The 12733-nt window shown below is 44.2% G+C and overlaps 1 protein-coding gene across 2 annotated transcripts in view; it reads right to left on the reverse strand.

The window, feature by feature from the left end:
* jph2 (junctophilin 2) overlaps nucleotides 1-12733 on the reverse strand; it is a 31336-nt gene that overhangs the window by 3914 nt on the left and 14689 nt on the right. The window contains exons 3-5 of one of the 2 annotated variants that reach the window (XM_061257416.1): nucleotides 7473-7591; nucleotides 2742-3874; nucleotides 124-219 (exon numbers count right to left, since the gene is read on the reverse strand). In XM_061257416.1, the coding sequence (XP_061113400.1) occupies nucleotides 139-219; nucleotides 2742-3874; nucleotides 7473-7591 (1333 nt within the window). In that variant the 3' untranslated portion in view covers nucleotides 124-138. Of the gene's footprint in view, nucleotides 1-123; nucleotides 220-2741; nucleotides 3875-7472; nucleotides 7592-7629; nucleotides 9334-12733 lie in introns of those variants that run through there. The other variant, XM_061257417.1, reaches the window with a different exon arrangement.

The raw sequence follows: 12733 nt of genomic DNA on the forward strand, positions 1-12733 counted from the left end.
GCAAATAAAACGCTAATTCAGAGCTTTAGTAGAGAGTGAGGCTCACGACCGCATTATCCGCTGAGCTAGTCTCAAAAGTACATGTCAGTACTTCCACCGCTACAAAAATCAACCGTGACTTACCTGGGTAACAGAGTCTCATGACAAGATATGGACAAAGACAATGGCCATTCCAATGTTCAGTAATATCACCATACAGATCATGATAGTGTTCGGCCCCTGGGAATGGAAGGGAGGAGTATTTTAATAGCTGAACAATGGGTAAACATCACAGCAAACCTTTTTCAAAACTGGATTCTGGTTCACGCTGAAGTTAATCTGTACCTACCTAAAACACGACAATCCTTTGGAAATAATGACAATATGTGTTGGCCTCCGTTTTTACAAGAAGCTTTTCAAAGTACAATAAACTGTCACTTTCGGGATTTTACCAAGCGCCGAAAAGCCGTGACGGGGGTAGACTTTTGGGCAACACAATCCACCCAGCACCAGGAAGTGCTGCAGTACTGTCCTGCAGTTTGGTCTTCAACACCAGGGGGCGACATATTCCAGATTTTGTGTATTTTACTGCAAGTAAATTAGGGTTGGGGTTTGCTTTGGAAACTGTAAACTTGAATTTATCAATACAAATAAAATAAAAATCCCTTGGAGCGGCATAAAGCCTAAAAGTGGCTGTAAAGGAGTGTTGAAATACGATTAAAATGTTTGGAATATGTTTTTTTGTGTAATCATGTAAAGGGATTTTGGTCTTAAATATGTTTAAATGTGTCTGACAGCCATTTAGAATGGCTGGTTTTTCGAGCCTATCAATATTTTACGTGTAGGCTATTTGTTTCAAGCAGCCAGTTAGTGATTTTTTAATTTTAATTTATTTTAATTTTAATTATTGTTACTGTTGCTAAAGATGTACGCATTATTTCAATTGTTTCCATTTATTCATTCATTCATTCATTCATTCATTCATTATCCTCAACCATTCATTATCCAATTTTTTTAACTGTCATTTTCAACTTTGCCTTGATGGCTGTGCCAATATTTTCCATGACAAGCATCCAGCCATAAATATAATGTCTGGTTTGAGTAATTGTTTGAACAATGTGCTGCCAGGCCTGCACTTCAGCCATCTTCAGCTCCTGGTTGCCTTGTGTGTTCTCTTCGGCATATGAAATGTTCAGTTGGTTTCAGATCTGGTGAATGACATGGCTCCTCAACAATCTGTTTTTGGCTTTATTGCTTTATGTTTGTCGGCCATAGCCTTTTTGCAAAAGCAAAGGTAGCAAAAGTATGCGTGACCACACCCTAAATGGCCCTGCATGCTGCACTTCAGTCTATGCGCTAAGACTGAAGATCGAGCCCGCCATCTTTCACAGATGACAGTTGGTACTCTGTTTTCCTGCAATAAGTAGCTAAATAAGGAAGATAGTCCTGAATTGGGTGTCTCGGTGGCGCAGCCTGTAGAGCACTGACCGCATGCTCATTGCGAGCTGTGACGTCGCATGTCTTTCCCTCTCTCTCGCTCCCATTCTTCCTGTCTCTCTATACTATACTGTCCAATAAAAGCTGAAAAAGGGCTAAAAAATATCAACAAAAAAAAAAAAGATGGTCCTGAATCAAATGCACGCTAGATTAAAAAAAATAAAATAAATAACACACACTCTAGATTCAAAACTCGAAATCCAGCATAAACTGACTGCACTGCAGCCATCTGTTGTGTCTAGTCTGTTGTGTTCACTCAATAGTTTCAGAACCTAAATGATGAAAAAAGAACATTTGATTTGTAATTTGATTTTCCTCATTTAAATCATGCGGGTGCTTTTGTGTTTGTTACCTGTTCCCTGCATTTGCAATGTCAAATTGTGAAATTCGCTTTGATGAGCTTTCTTGCCGCCCCCCCAAGAATGTACAGCAACTGACATAATTGGTCCCCAGACATGGTCCGTGCTTTGGATTCGTGCAAGAGGAAATTCTAAACGGCTGTCATATGAAACAAAATGTAAACAGTGATGGACCAGCCCAGATCTGCAGTCATTAAAATGACAAAACGTGCATTCCAATGAAGTAGGAGAATGGTTTTCGAAAATTTTGTTTGTAAACGAGGTGAGCCAAGGCTGGACCAATCACAGTGCTGTGCTTGGACCACATAACCAATCAGAGTGCTGTGTTTGGACCTGATAACCAATCACAATGCTGTTTGGACCTTGTATGTCCTTTGGGAAGGGATGGAAATCCCTACTGTAACTCTTAGGGACTGAGAATGTCCGCAGTACGTGCCATTGACCCGTTTGCAGATACAGGGAGGACATAAACAAAAAGTGCTGGAAGGGTAATTACCACGGAAGGGGGTAATTAGGGTGTTAAAGGGCAGAGAGCGAGGAGGTGAGATCGAAAGAGCAGATAAGGCTGGGCCAGCAAAAACTCTCTGAGACCCTGTCCCACCGGCTCTCAACCCATCGATAATTCCCTGCCATGCCCCTCTGTACTGTGATCTCTATCTATACCTTTCTGTACTGTGATCCCATCTCTATCTGTACCCCTCTGTACTGTGATCCCATCTCTATCTGTACTCTCTCTCCTTTCCTCCTGTGTGAATAAAGAGAAGAAAAAAAAGACACTTGGTGTCATTTCTTTCAAATAAATAAATAACTTGTCCTCTCAGTAACGAGAATGAAGTGGTGTCAGGTTTGACTTTCTTACTCCAGGTTTAGGACAGAGTGCAGCGTGTTTTGACTGAAAGGACCCACCTGGTCAGGCTCCAGGTCCCTGACTTCACTGGGCGATTTGAGTACGGCCTTCACCCTGGCCTCCAGTTTGGACTCGCTCCTGGTGACTGGTTTTGGGGCAGGTTTGGCGACAGTCTTGGGTTCAGGAGTTGGGGCAGGTTTGGCGACAGTCTTGGGTTCAGGAGTTGGGGCAGGTTTGGCGACAGTCTTGGGTTCAGGAGTTGGGGCGGGTTTGGCGACAGTCTTGGGTTCAGGAGTTGGGGCAGGTTTGGTGACAGTCTTGGGTTCAGGAGTTGGGGCAGGTTTGGCGACAGTCTTGGGTTCAGGAGTTGGGGCGGGTTTGGCGATAGTTTTGGGTTCAGGAGTTGGGGCGGGTTTAGGCTCTGGTGTTGGGGTGCGCTTGGGCTGCGCTGTGGGCTCACGTTTCTGCGGCATCTTGGCCTCCATCTTGGCGGTCTTGGCCGGCTTTCCCACCTTGGCCTCAGGCCCAGTGTCAGAGGCAGACGGTGGCCTCTCGGGGACAGACTTGGGGGGTTCAGGCGTTAGCGGTTTGGCAGGCAGTTTCAGGGCTGGCGGGGGCTGCTGGTCTTGGTCTTTGGGGGCGGGCGATGGCCTCGGCTCTGGCTCCACCTCCACATCGGGGGTGGGCTCCGCCCTGTTGCTCTGCCGGCTGGAGGGGCGGGAGTGGCTGCGGCTGGCGGGGGCGGAGCCAGCAGCAGGGGCGGAGCCAGTAGCAGGGGCAGATGCAGGGCGGTCCTCAGGGGCTGGGGGAAGGGAAAGCGTAGCAGGGGCAGATGGTGCTGCAGGGGCAGGGGCAGTTGGTACAGCGGGGGCAGTTGCTGTAGCTGGGGCAGATGTTACAGCAGGGGCAGTTGGGGTGGTGGGGCGGCTGTTGGGCCTGCTCCCTGCCTGACTGCTCCCCCGGCTGCCCCCCCGGCTCACGCCCTTGTCCCCGTTCCAGCTGCCGGGGCTCAGCAGGTTGGGGTCCTCCTGGGCGGCAGGTGGGCCGGGGGTGTCCTGCTCATGGATCTGGGGGCTCTCCGGGGGGGTGGGCAGGTTCTCCTCTGCCACCCGGGGCTCTGGCATAATGCTCTCCGAGTTCTCGTTGCCCTCCGTGATCTCCTGCATCACCCGCTTCTTCAGGTACTCAGGACCTGGGAAAGAGCAGAGCAACTGTCACTCAAAACAGAGCTGTCGCTCAAAGCAGAGCACCTGCCACTCAAAACAGAGCTGTCGCTCAAAGCAGAGCACCTGCCACTCAAAACAGAGTACTTGTCACTCAAGACAGAGCTGGCACTCAAAACAGAGCACCTGTCATTCAAAACAGAGCTGACACTCAATACAGAGCACCTGTCAATTAAAACCGAGCTGTCACTCAAAACAGAGCACCTGTCAATTAAAACCGAGCTGTCAATCAAAACAGAGCTGTCACTCAAAAACTTTTTTTTTTTTATGGTTGATTCCATTGAATCATTAATAAGGCACACTACTTTACACATGTTGGAAAATAAAGTTTATGTGAATAACAATATTATTTGCTAGTTTACAGCATTTCTTGTGCAAATTTATTATGGGTGCCAATAATTCTGGAGCGCACTATATGGCTGTTTATTTATATTTGTTGGTATTTTTAAAACAATGTGTTCAGGACAGTGGACTTTCAGCCCGAGTGGGAAAGTTCACAGACATCTCAAGTGAAACCAATACAGTGGGGACCCTAAACAGATACTACATTACTTTGTTTGCTTTTATTATTTTTTTAAATGAGAAAAAAGTGACAGCTAGCCCTAAAGTATAATATATATTTTTTGGAGTGATTCGTGTGACCGTTTTCAGCTGCTCACAGTGCTTTGTGAGCAGATATAGCTTAAAATAATGGAAGTAATTGTAATGCTTGGACAGGCATGCACATTGATTGTTCTTCACTGTTTTCATGGAATTAATATCAGATAATTTTATTTGTTTATTATTTTAATCAGTATAGATTATATACAGTATACTGCATGGAGCCAAGATGTACTGAATGCCCTGTTTTCGCTATTGCGATATTGGTACTGCAGAGGCCATGTCCGAAACAGCTGCATCACTACTGTGTCCTCAAAATACTAAACATACAGCTTACTTATATTAGTATGCCATGTATTCCCGAATGTAGACCATGAGTACACTGGATGAAAAAGTTTTAGGCAAATTGTCTGAATCTAGTGTACTCTAATATACATATTTATAGGGTCTGCACAGACGTCATTATTCAGGATAAACAGCGTTCACAGAAATATCTGCAAACCACGGTTGCACAGGGAGGAAATAAATTGTACACTACACAGGCACCCAAGACAAAGGCATAATCATAACTCACAATCGCCTAATGCCATAGGCCAGAACCAGCTGCCAGTGTTTAGTTTACAGGGTCATGACTGAACATGGAACAAAGGAGCCATAGAGCTTCTGACAGACTTTTCCCACAATGCACAGGTACATTTATGAGTCAGATTTGGTGAGTGGGATGGGGTATGAGGGGGCGGGGGGGTGGTTAATGAACTACACAAATAAAAAGTGATATCCCTCCCTCATAATTTCAGCACGCACTGTTGTTGAGCCAAACATAGCCTGTGCTGGTTGTATTGCTGAGTTACACTGTATTTCAGATACAGGGGCTTGCATTCGACCGAGTGCGTCATCAGTATTTACACGGTTGCTCTCTCTGTCTCTCTCTCTTTCTCAATTCAATATGCTTTATTGGCATGACAAATTAGCACTTTTGTATTGCCAAAGCTTGTAATATGAGAAAAGGGAACATGGCAATATGAAAAAACATAGGACCGTAACAATAAAAAGTAACAATAGCAATGAAATAATATATGAACAGTAACAGATTGTGGCCTCCATAATGTTTATTCATTTGCCTCTGTACTCCATATTTGTAGATTTGTAGCAAGATTTGTAATAAACAAATAAAACCACATCTGGTTAATAATGCTACAAAGAACCATCCCCAGATTATTGTTCACAACAAACATTGTTGGGGCCGAAATTGTCACCATTATTAATAACAGGGGTTATGACTCTATATTTGCACCAAGAAGGATTAAATTAAGCACGGTTTAGAACTAATAAAGGATTTGTTGATCAATGTTTTATTTTAATTCAAGTTCTTTTGCACCACTTAATTTTGCAGTTAATTTTCACTGTCCACCATGATGGAGTAACGTAAACAAAGCACAACATTGTTGCACATTTGAGACTAACCATTAGCATTAGGCTACATTTCCCCTTCTCTGTGAACGCGCTGACGTTAACACACCCCCCCCCCCTCCCAAAGGTATACTTTGAAACCCAAATTTAAGGACTATAAACACAGGCAGAGGGTGAGTCAACGTGTCAGTGAGCTTTTTTCAATGATAGGAAGGTATTTACAATGGTATTGTAACAATGTTTTAACACAAGAATCGTACCTATTGTACCATATACAGTATGTCACATAGGGTATGCAGGGTGTAAATCTGGTCAGATGTGCAGCAATTTGGAAGATATGCAATTTGACTTTTACTCAAGACGCTATACTTAGTAAAGTCTTGTATTAATAATACTACAAATAACCTTCCCCAGATTACTGTTGACACAAATGTCATTTTTTAAAATAGGGGTTATGACTCTATGATTCCAAATATCAGGGATGTAACTTACACTCAGAACCAAATTAAACAATTTGAGGATAACCAATCAGAATTATTTGCTGCTGTGTTTAAGCATCTGATTTAGGATACCATCAGACCTGCGTGATTTATTAGGTTTGAGAATCTTTCCTTCCACCCCTGCTCAGTAATGGGGGAGTGCAGTGGGTTACCATATCTTTTATAGGCGAAAACATTTATGTCATTTTTTTTGGATATTTTGATCAGAATTTTTGCCTTATGGTATTGTTTCATACAATGTTTTAAAATAGTTAATCCCTATGTCTCCATTCTGTATGGCCAATTCTTTTTGGGGTGTTTCAGTTTTCCCAAAAATGCTTTGCGCTCTTGGACTCTTTGTTTAAGGTCAGTTTTTCACGCATATATTGTGCATTTTTGGTTCTCTCTCACTCCCCAACCCCGCCCCCCTCCCCCCTCCTGGGTTGAGGCCACTTCTACCTGTTGTCTGCATTGTCAAGATGCAGTCAGAAGCACCAGCATCAACACTCTTTATCAACACAGTTAGCAGCTGCATCATAGGAGGCTGTCCTTACAAGTGATGCCACACTGTCTGTAAAAAAGCTTGTGCGTCTTCCTTTTATCTCCTCCCAGCAACACTGCAAAAACTGCTCGGCTTCGAACAAGCACAGACGGCATTAATGCAGTCTGCTATTGGCTCACTAGTTGGGTTGTGTCAGGAGGAATGAACCAATAAAATGGTGACAAAATAGTATTTGGGGCTGTTGAAAACTGCATGGAACTCCATGATGTCTGGTGTTAAATACTAAATAATTGAAATCTTCGTAATTAAAAGCACAGTGCAGGTGCACGGATTTAGATGCCTGCATACTGTAAATTGAAACATAACTGAATATTCTGGTTTTGGAGGTAATTGTATATTCTTACAGATGCAAAATACACCTCCATTCTTGAACAGATACATTTTGCAAGCAAGTAGAGTTTAGTGTGGTGCTTAGGATGGGCAGAAGTGGTAGAGTATGTAACAGGCCCAGTGTAGAGTATGTAACAGGCTTTAAGGCCACGCCCCCTGTGGGTGGAGCATACACAGCTTCCTCACCTGGTTGGTAGAAGGTGGGTGACAGCTCCCTAGCAACCACCCTGGCGATGCTGGACTCATTACTGGAGGCTTGGGCGGCCTGGTCTGCTGCCTCTGCCTTAGACTTGGCGTGGCTTGTTCTATGAAAAAACACACAAACCCATTACTTCTGACTTAGACTTGCGTGGCTCGTTCTACGAAAAAAACACACAAACCCATTACTTCTGACTTGGACCTGGTGTGGCTCGTTCTACGAAAAAACACACAAACCCATTACTTCTGACTTAGACCTGGTGTGGCTTGTTCTACGAAAAAACACACAAATTCATTACTTCTGACTTAGACCTGGTGTGGCTCGTTCTCCAAAAACCGCGCAAACCCAACTGCAACTGCAGGGTAAGTTGCCGTGCATGTCATATGTCCGGCTTGCAGTCATATTCATTTTTATTTTGTTGCAAGTGTTGCACAACTTTAATAATTCACACTGTATCTGTATTTGGAAAGACACTCTGGCACTCTTAAACGATCTATTAACAGCAACTTGAGATTCCATAACACTTAAGGATCCCAGTCCAAGTACCCAGCTCCCAGCTGCAATACTGCAAATAATTCTCCTTAACTATAGCTCTGGAAAAATGGCGTTCTGTGTGTGGAGCTGTGGCAGGGGGCCCCATGAATATGTTTACTGTATTCCTTAGTTTCAGGGGCCCCACAGGCACAGGGTTTTATTATTAGCCGTTACGGCCGTTCGGTCCCGCTGTGACGCGCGAACAGAAATAAATCACCGTTCTAACAGCCGCCGCGCGGACAGCAACTTTTCAGCGGGAGGTTTGTCGGTGTCCCCTTACCCGCAAATCTTGACTGTAAGACTCCTTTGATTCTCAGGTACAGTCTCTGTGTGCTTATAAATGGAAGCGGCAATCAGTATACACAGGGCGGGCTTGAAATAGCGCTCGTTCAGAATACCACGGGATCATTTTCGGTTTCAGCCGAGCAACTGTACTATTTCATCCCCCATTTGCATTAGCGACAAACAAAACTGGTCTGGTCTAATATTTTCATCATCACATTATGGTACACAGACCAGGCATGCATACATTTTTCCAATTTGGCCACTTTTGTTCTTAAAGGGTAATCACACCCTATATCAAACCTTTTTTCGTTGTAAATGTTTGTGTGCCTACTTTATAGTGAAATATTTGAATCCATACCATTATTTCAACATTTATGAAATAATATAATGTTGGCTTGGCCAAAAAGTGTATATAAAGTTTGAAAAATGCTATCTGCAGTGCACTCTACTCTCCAGTTTAATGTCTCACTTTCAAAGCAAACCAGCTGTTACAAATTGTAAATGGCATTTATATAGCACCTTTATCCAAAACGCAGTACAATTTATGTTTCTCATTCACCCATTCACGCACACACTAACGGCGATTGGCGGCCATGCAAGGCACCAATCAGCTCGACAGGAGCAATTGGGGGTTAGGCGTCTTGCTCAGGGACACTTCGACGAACCCAGGCCTGGGGATCGAACCGGCAACCCTCCGACTGCCAGACAACTGCTCTTACCTCCTGAGCCAATGTCGTTATGGATCAATATGAAACAGAACACTGCCAGCACCTGATTGGTTAGAGAATCCTTTATGCAAATCAGATGGAGACGCAAGGTTATAGGTTATACGCTTGAGTCCCAGGCAGAAGGTCATAGGTTTGAGTCCCAGGGAGAAGGTTATATGCTTGAGTCCCAGGCAGGAGGTCATAGGCTTGAGTCCCAGGGAGAAGGTTATATGCTTGAGTCCCAGGCAGAAGGTCATAGGCTTGAGTCCCAGGGAGACGGTTACACGTTTGAGTCCCAGGTGGAGCTGTGCTGTTGTAACCTCTGGTACCAAACCATAACTGTATTAGTAAATGGATAATACATCAAATGTGAAAATAATCAAAAATATTAAAAGGGCCGTTCATCCAGTAGTTTCTGGTGAAGCACAGCAGTATTCTGGGGGAAAGCGTCAATTGTTTTGATCAGTGTTTTAGCCAGCTGTTTGCTGTGCTTGGCTTGCGTATTGAAACATCAAAGTGTATGTGTTAACCATGTGTGAACTTTAGTTTGAGAAATTGTGCCAAGACAATACAGGAACAAGGACATGGAAATTTTGCCCCATAATACTGGTGTGCTTCAGCTGAAACTTCTGCTTGCGCATACACAGTTGCCGAGTTCCCGCAGTAGGAAGTAAAGGTTCTCTAAAATGTGCATTTTTGAGATGTTCCTGAGTAACTGTGGCATTATATTTGGAAGAGACATTGCTGCTGAGTTTTTGTAATGTACATTTTCGGTGGATTCATTACCCGAAAAATAGAGGTCCATTACATCATGGTGAACTGCATCTAAAAAAGTTGTCAAACATAGGAAATATTTAATGTATTATACATAAAATATATGCTCTATGTAAACTGTCGTCTATGCCTCCAGGGAAGGGGTTTGCAACCGTTTCTGATCCAGAGAACACCACACGTGTTCAAACCCACCCATCATTATAATTTATTTAATATTTGAAACATTTTCTGAAATCTATACATAGTTATTATTGCATATGAGGCCTGGCCTAGGACCCCCTATTGAAAGCCCAGACTGGAGGGGTTAATTCTGCTCTAATTATGGCCTCTCTCTGTGTGGCTGCTGTAGGGGGTTAGGTTCGTACTGCAGGCTGGGAGTATTACTGATTGTGATTACTCCATGAATACTTGGCATTCTGTAATGCTACACCGGGGCCCGGAATAGCAGCTCACTTAAAGACGCTGAGGGGACTGGCGCAACCCGGGGGAACAATTACAGCCGCTTTCAAACTCTGAGCCACCGAGGTGCAGCGCAGAACCTGCCCGTTTCCCATTTAAAAGGGGCCGTCTGTTGCAGTCCAGTGCACCGTTCTGACAGTGCGGGCCACGGAGAGAAATGGAGTCGAACCAGCCAGTGACATTTGGAAAAATAGGCGCTGCCCTTTCCACCGCGATGACAACAGGTTGCACTCAAAGACACGAGCCTGACAAGCACTGCAAAGAAACGGCTGATTTACCAATGCATGCACTGCCCTGGGGTACGCACTATGGAGCCAGAGACAGACCCCAGTAGAGCCCTCACACACTGCCCTAGGGTATGCACTATGGAGCCAGAGACAGACCCCAGTACAGCCCTCACACACTGCCCTGGGGTACGCACTATGGTGTCAGCGACAGACCCCAGTATAGCCCTCACACACTGCCCTGGGGTACGCACTATGGAGCCAGCGACAGACCCCAGTACAGCCCTCACACACTGCCCTGGGGTACGCACTATGGAGCCAGAGACAGACCCCAGTAAAGCCCTCACACACTGCCCTGGGTTGCCCGCAATCGATTGAGTCACTTCAAACAGACTTGTATAAAGCTGGTATTTTGGGATTTGACCCGGCCCCCCATAGTGTCCTAGCTGTGGGATTCCTCTCCCAGACTGCATGGGAAAACTGCTCTCAGAAGTAATGGGGAAAATGATTGAAACAATCGATAATATGTTGATAAAGAAAACCCTGCAATCTGCTCATCAAAGTGACAATGGCATTAAAAAAGCAGGGTTGTGAATGCATGGTTCTTCTCCCCACAGATCTGGAACTAAATTCCCTTCAGTTCAGACACACCTTTGGCAGACATATCATTGTCTTCCATTCTCGAGAGTGTGCTTGGTTTTTGGCTTTGGTGCTACAGTACAGATTGCACACAACAAGATGCAATCTGTCATCATGGCCTATACCACTGGCATTCTGGATGGGGGAGAGTCTGGCTCGCCTGTACCATTGTAGATATACACTCACCGAGCACTTTATTAGGAACATTTTTACTTTATTTCACCTAGTTATTCATACAATTATCTTATCAGCCAATTGTGTGGCAGCAGTGCAATGTATACAATCATGTAGATGCAGGTCAGAAGCTTCAGTTAATGTTCACATCAACCATCAGAATGGGGAAAAAAATGTAATCTAAGTGACTTTGACCGTGGTATGATTGTTGGTGGAAGACAGGGTGGTTTGAGTATCTCAGAAACTGCTGATCTCCTGGGATTTTCATGCACATTCTTCTCTAGAGTTTGCAAAGAATGGTGCAAAAAACAAAAAACAAATCCAGTGAGCAGCAGTTCTGGAGACAGAAACGCCTTGTCAATGAAAGACGTCAGAGGAGAATGGCCAGACTGGTCAAAACTGACAGGAAGGTGACAGTAACGCAAATAACGACACATTAAGAACATCTCTGATTGCATCATAACTCTAAGTGGATAGGCTACAGCAGTAGAAGTAAAAAAAAAAAAGTCTAATAAATACCTAATAAAGTGCTCGGTGAGTGTAGATGAGTAAAGTCAACTACTTGTCTGACTGAGGTGACTAAATTAGTTGACAGCTGGCTGATTTTAACCCTATGATCTTTGCCCCATGGTGGTTGAGTCCTCAACATTCCAAATTATTGTTGCGCTCATATTTTCACTCAGTGAGCACTTTATTAGATATTTATTAGACATATATTAGACATATGGGGGGTGGAGTACAGGGTTATGTGAGTGTGTGAAATGATCATGTATAATTACGTACGGATGCATACTTTACATCCATCCATGTAGACTTTCAGTTCACTTGCTAGTTTAATACCTGAACCATCTCAAACTATAGGCCCGTGTAGGATCAGCATCCCCTACAGCTGGGTTCCTCTCAACCTTTCTTCCCATCTGAAAGTTTTTTCTCGCCTCTGTTTGAGGGTTTTTTTTCCCACTGGGGAGTTTTTTTTTACCTCATATGCCATTTTCCAATTTTGGGAGCTTAGGGCTGGTAATTATATATTTTCTCTTCCCTTCTGTTACTCAGTAAAGCACCTTTGGGACAGTCTGCAGTGAAGCCCCTACATTACAAATATGATTACCAGGAAGTAACGGGTATTACAAATGCTGTCCAACAACACTATATCAGTGAGTTTGAATCTCTTGTCGGACTGTTTCTGCAGGGTAATGTTTTGCGGGAGTATGATCACCACAAGGCCAAGTCATAATAGGACTGTGCCATCTGCCAGCATAACAATCACTTCACACAGTCATTGAGATTTCTCTGTAAAAACAGGATATGACAGCCGAGCAAGGAGGGAAGCTGGAGGAAGTGAAGTCATAAAGGTGGGGGGGGGGGTCTTCTCGCAAAACCCTCTCAGGGAAAGTGTTTTGGTGGACGTAACTATGAACTCCAAATGTGAGTCCATGCCCAAAAACGTTCCCC

Source organism: Conger conger, chromosome 10 (genome assembly GCF_963514075.1).
Source record: "Conger conger chromosome 10, fConCon1.1, whole genome shotgun sequence".
Taxonomy (NCBI): domain Eukaryota; kingdom Metazoa; phylum Chordata; class Actinopteri; order Anguilliformes; family Congridae; genus Conger; species Conger conger.